A 19,929-nucleotide genomic window follows, 5' to 3' on the forward strand; every position below is an offset into this window, starting at 1 on the left:
TTTCCCTTTCAAGCTTGTGGGAGAGGAATCTTTATCCCGGTGTTAAATTTGGAATCAGTGTTCACCTCCGAGATGAAATTGAAATGGACGTTGCTGCTCATTCATAAAAATCTAAGCAGCATTCTTGCAAACATTCAGCTGGCACTGATGCTTTGCAGACATCAAAACAATTTTGTTTGCTTTAGTTGGTATTCTCTGTGGCATAACAGTGGGTAATGAAATGTGATCATTATATAATCCCCATTTGTTCTCTCTCCACTTCCTTCTCAGATGCCATTTGTTATTTGACACAGTTAACTAAGTTTGCGTTACAGCTTGTTTGCTTTATTCTGCCAGATGCTTCTGTTGCTTCTTGTAATAAAAGATCATATATGTTATTTGATGTCTTCATGTTAATTTTCATGTACATCAAAATGGTAGATGATTTTTTGCTTAACATGTAATTCAGTTCCATTTAGTTATTTTGTTTCATCTTTTGCATTCTCAGCACTGTGGTTCATAGTTTGTTGTACTGTACATGCAACGAATATTTACAGTCTGCACAAGTGCTGTTTGAGTGACTGACATGTATACGACAGAAAAGTAAAGTACAGTAAATAAAGTGTGTGAGAAATACAAATATTGCTGATGTAAAGCTGATGTAATCTGGCAAGGAGCTGCAGTAAAATATGAGAGATGCAACATATTTCTGATAGATTCCTTTGTCCTCAGAATATTGTAAACAGCTTTTTTTGCCTGATAAACATGAAAAGTCATCGATCTGTTACGGAAAGTGGATTGTGTTTTATGTAATATTGGTATCTCAGTGATTCTTTTATAGTTAGTTAAGATTCAGTCTTACAATTTTTGTTGGTGAGGATCAGGGCACCTGGCGTTGCAATACATCTTTGAGGGTCCTCACAGAAATAATTAAACAGCATGATGGAAAAAATGTAGTGATTTGTTAAAACATCAAACTGTACAGCAGCTGGCTTTATTGATTACCACACGTTTAACTTGAGAGGAGCAGCTAATCAGTGGCCTGGTGAAGTGTCTGGTTGACTTAGAGCTCTGCATGTATTCAGCCTCTGCATCAAACACCTTTTAAGATCCTGCTCTAAAATTTATACATTTTTTTTGTCCTAAATTCGAAGTCTAACTTTGTGATTGGAGGAAACACGAGAGCAAGTTTATGCTAAATGCTTCAAGTGTGTTGCGCTGCAATCTGAGTCCAACCAGCTCCACTAATATGTAGCGTAGGCCTGTCTAGACACATCAGATCTGTTGTGGGGGAGTGAACAAGCAGACCCAGATGAGTGTCAAAATAGTATGCTCATCAAGTACCAGAGCAGCGCTGCTGCTTTGGTGGAGGCTACAGAAGCTTCGACTGCTGTGACCTGTAATTCAAACCAACTTCTGGTGCATTTCTTGTAATCTAATGAGTAAGCAGCCCTCCTACTGAAGTTTTACAACATCCAGTATGTGCTGCACTTTGTACATTCGTCGCAAAAATATATCAGAATGATTTTATCTTTATGCATTCAGTTTGTGCCTTAAAATTATTAACATGAAAACTAAGTATAGCCATGTAAGTTTATCACTAGATAGAGAAAATAAACTTTGACCTCAAAATATTAATATGTGCCAACATTTTTAATTTGACATAGGCTCTTTCACTGATTTGATTCTTCTGCTTTGTTTGGACTGTTTTTCTAAAACCATGTAGCATGTTTTGTCAAATATCTATTTGTATTCACCACCTTCGTCTACAGAAGTTGATACTTTTGGATAACTACTTGGACAACAGCTGCAGATTACCAGTTACTGTATATTCTAATATGCACATGAAGAAACGAAAAGAGTGCAAGAAAATAAGTAAATGGCTTTTCCAGACACTATCAGATGTCATCTTCTCCTTTTACATGTAGTCAAATGTAACTAGTGTTGTAAGTTCATCACACAGTACCTGATTTACAACTGATTTTAATTTCAAATATCTCCAAAATAGAGTATTTTGTATTAAGTTAATACTTATTATTGTAATAAGTATTTTTGTATTTTATGATGATAAATAAAACTATTATTTATTATGAAGTGACTTTGTTGAGGAGAAATATGTATGCAGAGTTGATGCACTTTACTACTTATCCACTGAGAGAAATGTCACAATAAGCTGTGACAATAAGCTTTTTATCTCAGTTAAACTCTAATGTACTTTCTCCACTAAAGATGCACCTCATTCTGATCTTATTCAGTCTGTTGTGATGAGATATAAGTTGAAATTAAAATGCCCTGCCAGCTGTTTCATCCATGTGCTACTTAACAGTAATGCGCAGCACAATAAATTAAATATTGAAAGCCTCAATTTCCTAAATGACATACACTTACCACCACAGTATACTTCCTCACTCGAGTGTGTGTGTGTGTGTGTGTGCGTGTGTGTGTGTCTCTCTTCCTTTAACTAAGGTAGTGTCTTTTTAGATGGATTCAAAGAGGGAGAGCCACTCAAGTGTTACTCGGCTGCCTTCAGGCAGTGCTAGAACTGGGACCAAAGATGTGAGACTCACTTACAGTCATCGTTCTACCTCAATTACAGTCAACCAACAAAGTGCACCGACAATCACAAATGTCACTAATCAGTGGATATTTAAATTTAAATTAGTTTTACATTCCCCTTGGTTCCCACTCGCTTCGTCTGGGGTAGGAGCAAGGATGAAAATGGAAAGGTGGTCCTGAAAAAGGCAGTGTCCTTCATTCTGGGTCATTTTATGGGTTCTATAATTGTGACACTGTTAACTGAACTTGAGAAAACAAGTAAATATATTAAGTCGAATCAACAACTTTCCATCACACTAACAACTGTTAAAGACAGATGTCAGGCAAGCTGGCACAGCTGACCGTTAAAACAAATCAGTAAACTTATGTAAAACAAAAAGTTTCACCAGCGAGAGTTTGCGAAACTTGTATAAACCGAGATGCATCTGTATAAAAGTACAACCACATACTCTAGCTACACCTAATTTTTTGAGCTTTCAGTCACGTTTAAGATGATAATTCTTTGTTGTAACACTGTAGATAAGTCAGAAAACACAGAAAAGCATGCCACGGGCTCTTTAAGTGCATGTAAACGCAGTCACTGTCACTGCACACCTACGTCAGCAGACAAGCACAACATTTTAAACATTGGTCTGTTATTTCTTTACTTGGATGTCAAATAGCCTGATGTCTCTGTAATGAGTTGTAATGTCCATACAAAACAGACAGAATTATTGAAGTCTGCTGACAGTTTAGGTGGAGCTGAGTACTTGAAATGCTGCTGACATGGGTACCCTAAGGAGGTCTTACTTCGCACTGTGCCAGTTAAGACATGCCATGACACTCCCATCTCTCAGCAGACAGAGCATTGTGGATGGCACTTGCTGTCACAGCGTGGCAGAATGATAGGCCCTTGCTGCTTGCTCCCAAGTATCCCACTGATCATTGTGTCTGCTGCACGATTGCAGTGAATGAATTCTCTAGACCACCTTGGCACTGTCTCAGCTCCCTGAGAGTATGTTAGGGATGGTGACTCCTTATGAGGCTCAAACTCTGGTGGTATCTCAAGGGAATGTCCTCACCATTTCAAATCTTCATCCCCCTCAGGTGTGCTCACTGTCCCCTACACCTTAAGTCACTTCTGCAGTGCAGAAGTGATCATATTATATTATGTTATATGATATTCAAATCTATGTTCCCTTAAAGCCTAAAAGGGGGTTTTGCCTCTAGCCATTAACTGTATTAATGACATTAGAGCTTGGCTGGCACTAACCTTCCTACAGCTCAATGAGGGTGAAACGGGATGTGTAGTTCTGGGACACCCCTTTTCAGTGGCTGTTTTGGTCATAGACCTTGGATCTTTATCATCATACATTAAACCTGTGGTGAGAAATCTTGGGGTGTTGTTTAACAGTGACTTAAAGTTTGATAAACAGATTGACGCTGTTGTGAAGTCGAGGTTTTTCCAGTTGCGATTGTTGTGTAAAGTGAGGCCTTTTCTCTCATTTAAAGATTTTGAAAATGCAATCCATGCTTTTGTTAGTGCTAAGCTTGACTACTGTAACTGACTGTATTCTGGAGTGAGTAAATCGCTTCTTTCACATTTCCATTTAGTTCAAAATGCTGCTGCTCATTTACTGATGAACCCACCTGAGCATATCTCACCTGTACTAGCTTACTTTCATGGGCTCCTGGTTCTCTTCAGAATCGGCTTTAAGTTACTAATTTTTGTTTTTAAGGTTTTAAATGGCTTGGTACCCCAGTACCTCAGCGATCTCATTCAGCAGCATGCCCCAGTTAGAGCTCTTAGATCTTTGTCTTTGTATCTTCTAGAGGTCCCCAAGGTCTCGTCACAGACAATGGGGCGATAGGGCTTTTGCCATCATGGCGCCAAAGCTTTGGAGTGATTTGCCTTTTAATATTAGATCTGATACAGATTTGGCTGTTTAAATCTCTCCTTAAGACCTTTGTATTTACTAAAGCATTTGATTCTTAATGGATTAACATGGAATAACTATCCAAGGCATAAGAAAACCATTTCATGAATCACCACAAGGGCAAAAGCAAACTTGGGAATAGATTAAATGGTTCACAGGCATAGGACTGTTGCTTATTAAAAGAAACAGCCCCTAATTGTTTAAAACAGGAAATGAACAGCAACCTCCCCCATGTCAAAATCCTGTGTTTGAGATTGACCCATCCATTCACGCTGTTCTCCTCCCTATGTGGATATTGTTGCTCTACTATACATACTAAGTCACCTGACTTTATCTTTTGCTCACATCACAATTACTACAGCTGATACAGGTCACCTAAAAATAAAACATAGCTATGGGTTATCATAACTCTCTTCCACATATGAATCATGGGTTAATTTTTTTAGGGGAGCAGTCTTTTAAAAATATGGGTGGTCAGCTACTAGGTCATATAAAACTGTTCACACATACTGTAAGCAATCCAGGTTGTGACATGTTGTAACTGTTGTTCTCTCCATAAACTGTTGTTCTCTTCAGCTGAGAAATGTTCAGTTGTTTTCAGCTTCTGATGTCACCGCCATGACACTGGTATGCTAGCCAGCCTCTTTTATTCCTCATAAAAGGTCAAGGCTGTGGGCATCTATTTTTGCAGTGGATATTTTACTCTTCGGGGTCCTGAACCACCAGTGTGTGATTGTGTGGTTCTGCAGTTTATTTCCAAGAGCTAACCAAACTGCATCAAGCTACTGTAACACTCCAGGTCTGTAATTAAAGGGCTTGGTGGTGTTGAACTTTTTCCTCTCGGTTTGTTTAATATGCTGCTATTTTCTTTGATTGCTTTGTTGCTGCATGGTGCCAGTGGCGCCCATGGACCTTAAGGTCAATCTGGCAGCAGGTTCTGAGCTTGATATGAGCCAACTGTAGAGAGAGGAGCATGCCTTCGGACACTCGCTAACAGGGTGAACCAATGACACGGTTAGTTTGAGCCAGAAAGCTGTGACAGTTGGTGTAATCTTCCTCTTTACATCATGAAGTAGTAACAATACTAAAAGGCTTACTAACTACTGCTGTCATTGCATATTATCCCTGTACACAATAACGTGTGCACATACACACCAACACACTGAGCTTCTGGGAGAACAGTTAACAGTTGCTGTGCCTGAAACTGAAGACGGTTACACAGTGTAAGCAGGGGACATTTTCATCTGTGCAGTACTTCGCCTCTTGAAGCAGGAGGGGTCACAAGTGCATGAAAAGCTCATTACAGGGATGAGTCGGGGATATGTGGCGAGAGACTGGAGGTGAATGAAACAATTAGTTTCTGCTGTGTGAGGGATCCAAAAACACACATTTGCCTCTTTTATTAAAATAGTAGAGGCGCCACGATTGGTGACTCCCCAGGACTTCTTTTCCCCACACAGTAGCCCAGATTTTTTTTTTTTAGTTACATCAGTGAGTAATATGCCCTACTTTGTATGATGTTGTTGCATCACACAAGGAATTCTACATAATTTCTACCTGAAACCCAGTTTTTTGGGAAGGTTACATAACTGTGAAATACTTCAAGTTCAGCTACATTGTTTTCAGGTTGTCTTGGTGGTAGAAGCATGTCATGTACTGTGACACTTGCTGTCTGCATCTTTCTGTGTTTTCACATCTCTCCCGATATTTTAAGAATCTGTAACTGCGGTGTAGTGTATCACAGGCTGAAAAAAATGAATTAGCCATTAGGAAAAGACAAACAAAGATCTACACTCATTTTATGTCTAAGAGCATTGCTGTGAAGATTTTATTTTAGTGGGATCTGTAACATTTTTTTTGCTCCGAGTGCATTGTTTGCAGTGCGTGATAGGGCTGCACCGATGCCACTCATTTCTAGTCGGGTACATTTGAGTACTCGCCGATACCGAGTATTTGATAATTATAATCAAAGTAATAATACTTTTCTTATAAAAAATGTAATTGCCATAAAGTGCAGTGATTTTAGAGTGCATTTTATTTTCATGGACTCTTTTACTTTTTGATTGTGATTAAATAAAATATAGAATGTAAGGCAGCTGCTGATGTGCACAAATAAATGTAAAACTTTATACCTGCCACCACTCCAATGACGTAAAGTGGAAGTGACTGCTTTTCAGTGCTACACAACATAATGTAGCAAATACTGTGTTTCTTAACCTTTCTAGGAGCTCATAATGTCACAGTCAGCAGTTTAACATTGTAATTGGAAAAGAGTGCATGCTTTTGCAATAAACTGGCCACTGTGTGAGACATCATCCTGTCCTCTGCTGCTGGACAGACACTGCTGGTACAGGAGCTGTTCAGCCTACAAGCCCACAAGAATTCAGCTCATTTTCATGCACATAGTTCATTAGACTCAACCATCACATCCATTTACTACCCAAAGTTAGTTTTTTCCCCTTCTCATTCACCACAGCTCACTATAGTCAGCAGAACGAGCACCGTATGGCGTTAGTGGGTTAACGGGGGACCAGGCGAGTTGACTGCAGGGATGGTGAAGATGTTATTTTTCTGCAAGTTCGTGTTGTTCTACTTGTTCAATAGTTATTTGATATATTGCTCATGCTTTTTCTGTCACTGGTGAATTTTGTTGCATGAATTGTTAAAGGAAAAATAGTTCAAGGAAGCTTGAGGTTTCACCATGTTTCACAGAGACAATTATATTTAATTTACTTTTCTTGGACTATTGTAGGAAGGGAATTGATATGCTCAAATGTATGACTACACTGAGGCTGTCAGTTTGTTAAACGTGACTATTGTGGAGACAAATAGTGTTTGTTGACGGGGGATCCTTCCATGGTCGTAGTGTTCAGTAAGAGGTGAGACAGACAGATGCCAATGGACAGCAGAGCCAAGAGTAAAAAGCATCAGCTTTATATGAAGAAAGAGCAGGAAAAAGTCGAGAGAAAAATATCTAAGGTCTGAAAGATGCAGAACTTCTCCCTCTTTAGGGGTTTCCCCAAGCTTGCTTTTAAAAAAATCCCCCACACTCTTGGTTTGAAATGCAAAGTTAACAGTTTTACCCCCCACCCCCCAGGCTTGTATAGTCTCTCCTAATCTTTTTTAATGTGTCAAAATGCTTTCTTGAGAGTCTCTGTGAAATTTCACACTTAAGTTGTTTGCAAAGTCAGTCTGAATTACAGTGTAGAGTGAGGGTTAACTTTTCTGAAGGGGTTATGGAAAACTTTCTCTAAAACTGTTTGTGTGTGGAGGGGGTGTTAGAAACAACAACAAAGTGTGCACTGACACTGGTGCTGCGTGGAAGGTCAGACTTCTAGATTTCAGACTGTGCCTCATACGGGCAGCTACACAAGTATTAAAGTGACTATGTGGCTAAGTCAACTATTTTTAGGTGTGTATGTAAATGAGCCTTGTCATCATTAATGATGTGTACATCTAATTTTAATGCTATTGTAATTTGTGTTTGAAAATAGGTAACAGGAAATAATATTCAATCAATAAAATGATAAACGTTTTAAAAAATTGTTAGGTCAGACACAAATTGAAAACAAATTTAGTAAACAAGGTATTTATGAGGTGTTTTATGTGCAGAATAAAACAATGGAAACTGGTTGTTGCGTTGAACATAACGTTTTTATATTATAAAGAGATACAGTGATTTTGTGCTGTGAAGAGGTTTTGCATGTAAGAAAATATATAACAAGTTTCTTTTAAAACTGAATAATTTGACATGATGTAATAGCATAGTAACATTGAAAATTGCAAATTACAAAGTGCTTACAGTAAATACCTTTTCAAAATAATGTTTAAATTATGCATTGAACCAGAATATACAACTGAGTTACTATAGAACATGGGAAAACGACTTGAAACTCAGTCCTGAACAAGAAAGTAAAATTTATGGGTACATATTGTTCCTGTCTTACCTATTAATGTCTTCACTAACTAGTTATTATATCATCTCAGACCACAGTCATTAACACTGACAGGTCAAAAACATACAGCAACCACAAAGAGATTTTAGTTGATATGGAAATCTTTCCCACTGCACAGGCATTTTGACTCCGATTTTATGCATTTGATTCGTTTCATCGGCCTTTGAAAGGGGTGAATCCATTCTCTTAATGTAATTTGTGGAAAATGTACCATGACAGTGTAATTATTTTGAGGGAACCAATTTGCATTTCCAGTGCTCTGCTAACTAAATGTCACTGTAGGTTCCAAGGCCTTAAAGATAAATTAATAATCTAGAGTATTTAAAACCCATGAAACATTTAAATTAAGTAATTTCACTTCCTAAAGGGCATAGTGGAAATTTTTGCATACATATGCAGGCAGACACACTTTTTAAATAAACATCAGCACTAATCATTGAGACAGAAATCAGAGTGAGAGCAGAAAATATTTTCTGGAGCTTTCTTAGGGGCTCCCCTCTGACTTGGATTAGATGGGATTTAGACAAACTTGATGCATGTACCTCTTTTACCAAAACTTGGAATTCTTCTTATCTCAGTGTTGGAGTTACAGTACCGAATGCTTTTTCACTGATAGATTACAACCTAAGTGTTTTTAAAATTCAGTATAAGTTACTGTATAAATAACAAGTGACTGTAATAGCTACATATACTGTAGTTGTGTAAAACACAGCTATATGTGGCATTTCTACGCAGCAGGCTTTGATCAACTTTTAAGGGAAATTGATTGGAATTGATGCTCTGCCCCAATTTAGAAGACATCAAAATGAGTTGCAAAGGGTCTAAAGACTACAAGTGTTCACTTTTGTTCCCCTAGTGCTGCAAATTTAGTAATTGACTCTGATTTTTGGCTTCAGGCAGTAACCTAATAAGGCCGTCCAAGGTTAATGATAGACCCTTTTTAGACTGGCTGAACGCCTGACACCGATATGTAGCTGTAGTGTAAAACAATTATTACTTACATGAGAGATTATCAGGGCAGAAGCCTCTGACATCTGAGTGAAACATTCTTATTCTGTGTGTTATTCGCTGCTATATTTTGTTGTTGTTTGGCCCATGCATCAAATGGGCATTAGATCAAAATGCCACAGTTGTTCACACATGGGAACTGCAGCACTGGGTTGTGTTGCTGCTTTACGGTCGACTCTTCCCAGGAACACCAGCGTCACAAATCTCAGTGATTTAACATCTTTCCCATCTAAGCAGCCAGAGTCAGCACAAGTGTCATGTGCCATTGCCAATCTGCTGTCATGGTGCTCTCTGCCAAACAATTTATCCCGTGCCCTCGTGCTTTATTAGCCATAGATTATGGGGTGGTCGCAGACAGTGTAGAGCCTCTGCTGTCGAGCTAACCTTGTAATTGACTTCGGAAGGCAGGGTGGATAATCATTTAAGTGTAAAGCACACTCTCAGTGAGTAGCTGTTGAATACAAAGGTTGTATTTTCACCGTTCAGCAAGATTTAATTTATCAAGGATAAAGTATAATAACTTTCGTTATCCCCTGAGTTTTTAATTAGCACCACCATCAGGTCAGAAATTCAGGTAGCTTACTACTTTGATTCCTGACTAAATTCCTGCTTCCTTCCTACATTCCCATTCGCCTTGCTTGTGTTGTTAATCCCCAAATGTTAGCATGATAACATGCTAAACTAAGATAGTAAACAGTAAAAATATTTATGTTAGGTATTGGGTATCTGCTTAACATAAAACTGTTTGCATTGTAATTGTGAGAAGAACTTTTTCATAGTTCAAAGAACTATTAGACTTCCCCCTTTTTTGTGTGTCCACATCACAGGAACAGAGAATGAGAATAGTTCTTAGAATGCTGTTTTGAGGTACTTTTTAGCTCCCACTTTACACAGTAAAAAAAGCTCATAGTTTCACATAATTTTCCTGTATATTTTACAGATCTTCCCTTTATTTCCAGCATACAATAATATGGTAATAGAATTACAAAAATGTACTCTGAAATTACATGCCAGAATTAAAATACCAAGAAAATCCTGTAGTGGTGAATTATCATAAAGTTCACATTTTAAAAAAAATTCCCATTTCCACATAAAGTCTGTTAAAATAGTTACAATTTCATAATACTTTTACACATATTTACCATTTACTGTTTCACACTTTGAGCTAGCATGCATTGTATAAGAGTAAAAATTCTTCAGATGCTCATATTTTTTCCAGTTCGACAAACCCATTCATGGTGGAATTTTGCTGTGTATCTGTAATACATTTTAATGTCTAGGTCAATATTTTTCATAATAAAAAAAAATAATGCAGACCATGATGAAGGTTAGTATTAAATTCAGTGTCTTGCCCCATACAACTAGTATCTAACAAAGCTACTGGAAACTGCCCTGTAATGTTGTCTTTGTACTTCCTTGGTACAAGATGGCTTTAACAGCTGCAACTAAATTTATGTCCTGTGAAGAACTACAATGAATGCTCACTAACATTACTTTATATATATTCTAAAATTAGCATTGTGTTGTTGTCAGTATATATTAAAATAATATGTTTAATATTTATAAAGGGAAATTCCTCAGCTTCAAATGTTAATATTTATTTTTTTGAACATGAAAAACCTTTTACACACACAAGATTTCATTTAAAATGAAAAAGGGGGAAACTATTTGTGCAATCCCTGGAGCTAAGTCCCTAGAACTGTTGGGTCCGAAAGCACCTTATGTTGACATGCTGATGTTAGTTTTTAACTTTGTTGTCTTATTATATTTTAGATGTCAATTTCCAGTACATACAGTTCAGTGTGTCTGTCGTACGGCAGCAGTGACAGTTATTTGTTTTAACTGGAGTAAATTTTTTCCACTGTATTTCAGAACTCTGGATCCTCAGTAGCCACCACTCCCAGTGCTCCAGTAACTGGTTACAAACGAATGGTCATTCCAACTCAGCCACCTCTGACTGCCACCAAAAAGTCAATACCCAAACCTCAAGCCCCTGGGGGAGTCTCTGCTGTCCCACCTTCCTCTGTCAGCCCAGTGGCCAAGCCTCAAAGCCACATGGCTCCTCAGCCTGTCCCAGCCTCCTATGCTACAGCTTCAACCCCAAGTCAGCCCACCTTCAATGTCCAGGTGAGGTCTGCCCAGCCCGGGCCCCAGCATCCACCCCCAGGTAGCCTCCATTTTGGCCAGCAGCCATCACGTAGCCCTACACAGGTGCAGTACATGCCTGCTCAGCCCAAAGGTCCTGACTTTGCCTATGGACCGCCACAGCCTGGCTTCTCCCCGATGACCCAGGGTGCATATCAAGAGCAGCCCCATTCAGGAGTACACCAAGTAGGTAGCCTCAGCTCCAGGAGACCTGACCCTGCACCCACCCAAGCATACCAGCCTCCAGGCCCCAAGAAGACCTACATCACAGATGTACCACCAAGCTTGGCTCCCTATGCTGGACCAGCTGTTCCACCAAAGGTAAGGTCTTTTACACAATACTTCTAAACGCACTCAATAAGCTAATTCTTACTTATTGTAATTATAGTTTAAATGAAGGCATATTTCTAACTGATAAAAATGTAAATAATTAAAAACATTTTCCCTGTTTACACACATACATTAGTTGTGGCTGAGGTAACAATCAGTCAGTTCATTTATCCATCCACCCTTTCATCCCTTCATTCTTTTCACCAGTCTCTGTCATGTTTCACTGTCGAGTTGGTGGCAGTAGGTAAAGAAGAGTAGCCCAGGCATCCAATTCCACATTTCCTAGCTCCTTCTTGAATGTCCTGAGGCATTCCCAGGCCAGTTGGAATATTTAATCCCGCTCAGTGTGTACTAGGTTTTTCCTGGGACGTCCTCTTACTCAGATATGTCTGGAATACCTCCATAGAGGCAAGTCTGGGAGGCATTCTGATTGAATGCTTGAACCACCTCGACTGGGTTTTGTCAAAAATGTAGCAGTTTTACTTTAAAACATTATAGGATTTTTGAACTCCTCTGCCAAAGGGTGAGTCCAGACACCATGGGAAGTAAGCTAGTTTTGTCCATTTGTATTCAAAATTCTAGACTTTTATACACAACTCAAAGTCTTTGACTATAGTTGAGGGTTGAAGCATAGATTGAGTGGTAAATATTTGAATGGTACAAGCTTTGATTTTAGCCTTAGTTCCTTTTGAATATGTTTTTTTTTTTTTTTTGGTATATACAGTATTTTCATGATTGACATAACTTTAATAAGCCAGTCAAACTCACGTTCCACTTTATTGTCAGGAATATGGCCCTTTTTAAACACGTGGGTCAGCTTATTGCTCTTAACATTTTACCATCACCTTGAATGGGCCCAAGAGGTCACAGTATGAGGAGGCCTGGAAAGCACAGCCTGGTTATTGTCAAGCTCTGGTGTTTGGATAAGTCATTCCTTGACAGTTACTCTTCATTTTTGGTGTCTTTCAGTCATGTTGTACGCTATTTAATGTGCCATGCTGCCATAGCAAAACTAAGGGGGCTCAATGAACGGCAGCTAGACCAGGTTGTCTTCCCATTCATTAATGCTTACTTATCATGTTAACATTTTGAGCAGTTTTTGAACTTAAAAGTTCTTCAACAGTGTCATGGCTGTACCATTTAATACCACAAAAAATACTATTTAATACAATGGTAATTTTTGCAATACTGTAAAAAAGTTGCATCATTGCATTTAATGTAGCCATAAGGCTGCCTGGCCCCAAGCCTTCAGAAGTGTGGCAGGACAATGGATCCAGAACTAGACCTTTTTTTATAGAACTGTATTTTACATAAATAAGAAGACTTACAAAATGCTGTCATCCTATAGAACAGAGTAGTCCATGCCACAGAGACCTCTATTTTAATCTCAGTGTACCGAGCCGTCGACAATCTCTGGAAAGTGCAAGGCCCTTGAGTTTATTTAAATTCAAGGATTTTATGCTAGTTCATGATACAAACTGGGGCTCCAAGCATCTGGGGAACAGCTCATCAAGGACTGCACTTTACTAAATACAAATTAGCTTCAACATTGCAGCAAGTAAATTAAAAAAGTCTATATTTGTTCAAAACAAAAGTCAACATTTTGCTGGGAAAGCTTGCTTTGGTCCCTGTATGATGCATTGTAAAAAAACAAAAGGTAGCGTTTAATAGATTTGTGAGCATCTCTTTGATTTCAGATAAAAGCAAATTGCTAATTTTACAGATACTGCATGTAGACTAAATATATATTTGTTTTTCTTTCCCAAGGATATACCACAGCAGGATAATGGTCTCTGCCCCCCCATTTGAATGCTTTGAAACATATTGGGAAACTTAATGTTCCATGCACACATTTATCAAAAGAACATGCTGAGAATTTTGTGTTCACATCATGTTTGACCCAACCATCCCCTGAAACATATGTATCCAAACCTTAGCCCTAATCTGCTTTTTGTTTACATTCAGTCAGGCAGAACTTTAATTCCAAAACAGACCAGAGACGCTATAACAGCCAGATTAGATTGAAAGCAGAATCTGTCAAATTCATCTTTATGATCATCACTCTCCTTCACCCAAATGCTGTGTGACATGTTCATAACCTTTCACAAATGGTGTTCAATCTACTTAAAAGAAGAGGGCTGTGGCTCTTTTAATCTGTTGTAAATAAACCAAAACAGAGTGAATTAAAGGAACCATTTACATATTTTTCATAATTATCAAAATATATCTCCAGTCAGAGTTATTGGTGATTTTATGTAATACCCGGGACTTTCTTATTAGGGGCTCTGTGACTTTGATTGAGGACTTTATTAAAGAGATCATTTCACATAATTGAGTGTATTCATAGAAGGCCAGTGTCATTAGAAGTCCAAGATTGAACCCCTTGGATGACATTCTGTGATCTGGATTTGTTCTGATTAGTCCTCCCGCTCTGCTCCTAACTCTATAGCAGCCTCCACCACCCAGCACTCAGTCCCCCAAAGTGTTCTTACTCACATGTAAAGGTGTAAAAAGGTGTAAGAACATTTCACATCAACCGGCTCTAAGGACATTTAATTACCCAAATCCACCAGTGTTTGAGCTCTACAGTAGTGGAAAATATTAACAAATTTAATGGCTACAGGTTAACATACCAATTTCCAGGAGTCTGTCCATCTTTCCTGAAATTGGAGGAAAACTAAGATGCATGATGATTTGTGCTACAGTTCAGCTTGAGTGATGTTTGACAGGGGAGGATTATTTTGAACTACACAATCCCTGCAGCCAGCCAAAGGCCCCTTGAAGGTCAATGTTGGTTGCAGCTGTCAAGTATGTTTAAATATCTGGCATTTCTCTGCCTTCAAGTCCTGGACTATTTGCCTTTTGACCTGTACAAGAACATTTCCATATGGTGCCATCAGGATCATCCAAAGTACTTTTTTATATTTGTGATCTGGCATGAACCCTTTTTCATCTCCTAAAATTGTCTTTGCAGAACTAAAATCCCATTTAAAAAGGGCAATTCACTGCCCATGTCATCATTACTTGAACACTTCTTTTTGATAATGCATTAACTCATGATAGCTATTTACAATATATAGCATTTTCAGAAGTGCTTTACAATAACAAAACAACTGCCTGTACAGTTAACAGGGAATGATGACAGACCTAGGATAGACCCATGGGGTCTTCACAGAACAACAGATTTGACAGTGTTTCAGATGGTTTGTCTGCACTACATTTACATGTTATTTTACAGAGCTGTTCCTCTGTGTACAGGAGTACTACTTATCTTCATACCTGGAAAGAAGATCAGGTGTGAATACTTGCTCTATTGACATCATACTTGATATCTTCTCCTCAGGTTATTAACCCCAGTTGCCCCAAACTCAAGAGCTATGTGCAGTTCTTAAAGTGTGATGACTGAGTGCAGGCTTACCAGCTCTGCTATAGGTTACCAACAAAGCCTTTTCTCCATGTGCAGCTACAAAGTGTGAGCAAATGCTTCAGCAAGATTAAGGCATGTTGTCTGCAGCCCTGTTATCATTTCTCTGTATCCGCTGTAAATGCCCCTTGAAACAAATGGCACTTTGTTCTACGCAGCAAGCAAATGGTTATTCTGAAGCTTGTGTTGTCAAACAAAATACCCATTTTTTATTATTACCGTATTTTGAAATGTGTTACTGTATATGATTATTTTGAAGTAGCCTTTTTGAAAACAACAACCACACAGGAGTTCAGGTCAGATTGGTGATTTATATAGTAGTCAGCGTTTTTGGCCCCATCATTTACAGTATTTTAATTTATTTTAAAGCACCATTAAAACATTACACTGAGCTCATCCACACATTTTTGTCTTTGCAAATTGTACAAGTAAACAGTTGACAGAATTTCCCTCTGGCTATACAAAAACTAAATAAACAATTTTTTAGAATTCCTTAGAGCTACTTTCTGTTTTTGCTAAACCACACTAGAAAAAGCTGTCTTGCGTCTCACCACTTACCTCAAGACATTTGTTTATTGCTTATTCAAATGTCACCATGTTTAATAGGACAAAATCATGATTTCTATTTTGGTGTTCTATTTTTGTGTGGCAATTAATGTACAATGGGCTTTCAGAAAAATCACGCCACTAAAATAAGACTGTGTGTGTTTGGTTAAAGGTGCAAGTAATAATCCTGAAAATATAATTAGAACATATTATGTGTAGCTTTTTAGGCAGTGATATTGTCTTCACAGAACAATTAAAAACAAAATGAGTCATGATTTTGAAACGCACACCCACTCACATCTACATGTGAATACTTCAATTACACCTGCGAGCAACTCTGCCCTTTTAACTATTCCTTTGTTTATTCTCATACTGTTCAAGAAAGCTATATTATACACATAAGCACAAATAGCAGCTGCTTTGCACTTAATTCATCATTCTCACAATTTTTCAACTAAAGTGAACTGTTGGCTTGAATATAGCCAATATCTCTGCATTAGCACTAGTCATTAGTCATGAGTAGTGTACCGTTCATGTGTTTATTTATGACACAAACAGGGCACATAACTTCTGCTCCATTCAAATGGAAAATGCAAGGTAGAATTTCTGACATGGGAGTGATTGAAAGGTGCCATGTGGAGTTTTCTTTAAAACAGTTTCTGTAACTGGACTGTGTATATCCATGAGACCTGACAAATGTGTTGAGTTCTTTTCTTTTTGTATTAGTGAGCTCTTTGGTGAGAACAAACAAAACAGGGACCCATTAATACAGACATGCATGCTCTATATTACTACTAGTGGTCAAAAACTCCACAGGGTACCTTTAAGTTAAATGCTGGGGAAATTATGATAAAATGAACTAATGTTCAGAGTAATCTCTGTTTCGTTTTCAAAAGTTGATAATTATGATGTTTCTGTGCTTCAGTGTCAGGCTAGTTCTTCAAAAAAAACATTTAAAAAAGGAAAGGTAACCTCCAACATTTTTAATGACAGAGTATTATCAACAAGGAAGTCTTACATTTTAAAAATATCCACTTTCCAAGTCGTGAATACCACAGCAGTGAGTCATTCAGGCTGTCTAGTCTTGTAGTTGATATGACCACACATGAAGGTACCATTTTCTCTACGCATCATCATCACAGGTTTTGTAACATCATAACATCAGGTAGGGATATGCATCATAATTTGCTGTTGATGTTTTGAAACCAGGCTGTGAACTTTGAGATTTCAAAATATCAATAGTGAGCTGGGAGGAGATGTGGTGGGGGTTGGAGCACCACTGGGGGCTGTAACGAGCTGTAAGGTGCAAGACAATGGAGATGAGCTTAAAATGATGTTTAAAAGGCTGTTTTTAATACCATTTCACATAGCAGATACAGTTAATGGGTAACGTAAAGCCTACCCTTTCCACTTAATAAAATTTGAAATAAAGATCATGCGGATCATGTACAGTACTATAAATATACAGTATACTGAATAAGAGTCTATACAACAGCAAAAGCCACATGAAGTCATTACACTTGCAATGCAGGTCAAACTGGGTGACAGGGATTCCGCTAACATTACATGCATTCAAAATAGTCTATATACTTACTGCTGTGCCTCCAGACATGTTACTGGATGACATGTTGTTTGATGGTGGTCCTTACAGGATCTGCTTACTGAATGCTTCAGAGATTAAAGGTCACTCCACTAGACCTGATCCTTGAGATCAGTTATTTAAAGTTGATCTCCATGCCAACACATCAGATAGCTTCTTTCCAGTAGCTGCTTCCAGGCATGAGCTATAACAAACCTCAAATGTAAATATAGCCACAGGCAACAACAAAAAGGAATTGGGCCCAATAAGGATAATAGGGACATTAGTAGGGTTGATAAATCAAAGGGATTGATGATCAGAGCTCTGGATCTTTGTGATACACCTTTACCAATATGAAAACGACTGTTTCAAGTCATGATAGTCATTTTTCTGATTCATGTATTGTTACCGTGTATATGGTCAGATACAGTACAGTGTGTAACAAGACCAGTATCTGATTATTCATAGGTGTCACTGTAGGGTATGCAAGTTAGAACTTTATTTAACTGGGCATTTCATTGTAAAAGCATTAATTTCCTGGATTTAAATTGGTCATGAAATGTGATCTGATCTTCACCAAAGTCACACACAAAGACATGATCTTTCATGTTTTTAGTGAACACGCCTATTAAACATACAAATTGAAAATGGAAAAAGTTAATGGCAACACAAGGCTTCTAATGTCACTAAGCATCAGCCGGAGGCAGGTGTTAGCAAACCTGGAGTCCAATCAATGAAATGAGAATGGAGGTGTGATTTAGATTTACCTTGACTTATAAAAACACCCAAACACTGCGTTTTTACATATGTGCCGGTGCCCGGTATACTGCTCTGAATGCGGGCCAGCACCACTCTCTCAAAACACTTCATAATGATTGGGGTGAGTGCCACTGGCCTGTAGACGTTCAGTGGTCCAGAATTCCTCCTGAATATTGTGCAGGTCTAATCCACAGCTACAGGAAGCACTTGCTAGAGGTTATTCCTTCCAAAGGTGGTTCAACCAGTTATTAAAACACTGTTGCCATGACTTTGTCCACCATCACTGTGTATGTCTAATCAGTGTGGTCAATAAAGACATGAAAGATCATGACTGTTTTATTAGCATAGAAATATTGTGTTTGTTGATATTTGGGACTGTGGTGAAGATCAAATCATATTTCATTACCAATTTATGGAGAAAACCAGGAAATTGTAAACAGTGCCCAGGGACATTAGTTATAGGCCATTATCTGTACATATTAATTGAGATTTTTAATTTCTCATTAACATCAGTGATAAACTCTATGTCACAGTGGACTACAGAACTTAGTGTATTTACTGAGAGACGTGAAACCAGTGGCTGGAAAAATAAAGGTGCCCTGTGGAGGTTCTGACCAGTAGCAGTGCTATGGAGCTATGTTTGCACTTTATGATACATGTTCCTGCCAATGGTTTCAGGCTGTTTTATGACTGAGAGTTGGTAGCTGTAACGAGCCAAAAAGTGTAGTATGCTATATTTACAGGAATAAATAATTTAAACATTTATTTGTTTGAAACTTAACAGGGTACCTTTAAAAATTGTACTGTATGATGTCACGTGTTGATCACACAGACTTGATTAAATTTCATCCATTTTGCAGTTGGGAATGCTGCAGGGACAGGCACCACATTTACGCAGGTGCAGCTGCTAATTTGGTATCGGAGTCATTGCATTGTGCCTGCTAGCTTACTGGTATGGTTTACTGACTCAACTAATTGGAACAGAGCCATTTTTTATGTTATTAGAAATGCTTGTGCTTTTACTGTCGAGTAGAAATGCTGGCACCCTTCAAATGGATTTATTAGAAAATAAATTCTCTCTGCTTGTAGCATTGAAAAGAATCATAAATGGTGCAGACATTTATTAATTGGGTTACATTCAGTCTCAAATTATTTGACTTACTTTATTAATAATAATAGTAATAATAAATACTTTAATAATGATCAGATATAGTTGATTTAAGTAGCATGTAATGTTTTCTAAATATAAAATTACTACTTTCTAGGAATATTTCACTTTTTACCTTAGATTCCTGAAATGTTTTCATTTTTTTTTTTTATTGAATTGTAAAAATTTGATCATGAAATGCTGTTTCTTCTCATCTCCTGATCCTGTTTTATTTTCCTGATGCTTCTTTATGTTATAGTAGAAGAATAGTTCCTTATAAATGTACACAATCTTTGTGGTGGAAACACCAGGCACTAGTGTAAGGTTATACTTCTCTGCAGTGGCAGAGAGAAATTAAAAATAAAATGAAGGAATTGCTTCATGAGCTCCAACTAAAACAGCCCATTTGCTGCTCTTTCGTTTACAGAGTTGCACTTCAATTCACAATAATTCTGCACAGCATTCAACTATACAGCTGGAGTGTAAGCACCCGCGTGCCACAGTAAAGCTCTCTCATGGGTATTTTTCCTGGGAGATAGCAGATTTTGGCCAGAATTCCACAGAAATACCAGGACACCCCCCCC

The 19,929-nt window shown here is 38.0% G+C and overlaps 1 protein-coding gene across 7 annotated transcripts in view; it reads left to right on the plus strand.

Annotated features, from left to right (window-relative positions):
* The window catches only part of lpp (LIM domain containing preferred translocation partner in lipoma), a 154,923-nt gene that overhangs the window by 81,772 nt on the left and 53,222 nt on the right, over nt 1-19,929 (plus strand). For all 7 annotated transcript variants that reach the window (XM_020609956.1, XM_020609959.1, XM_020609963.1 and 4 more), the window contains one exon: nt 11,288-11,881. In XM_020609956.1, coding sequence (XP_020465612.1) covers nt 11,288-11,881 — 594 coding nt within the window. The remainder of the gene's footprint in view (nt 1-11,287; nt 11,882-19,929) is intronic.

The sequence above is a fragment of the Monopterus albus genome, unplaced genomic scaffold (genome assembly GCF_001952655.1).
Source record: "Monopterus albus unplaced genomic scaffold, M_albus_1.0 scaffold103.1, whole genome shotgun sequence".
Taxonomy (NCBI): Eukaryota; Metazoa; Chordata; class Actinopteri; order Synbranchiformes; family Synbranchidae; genus Monopterus; species Monopterus albus.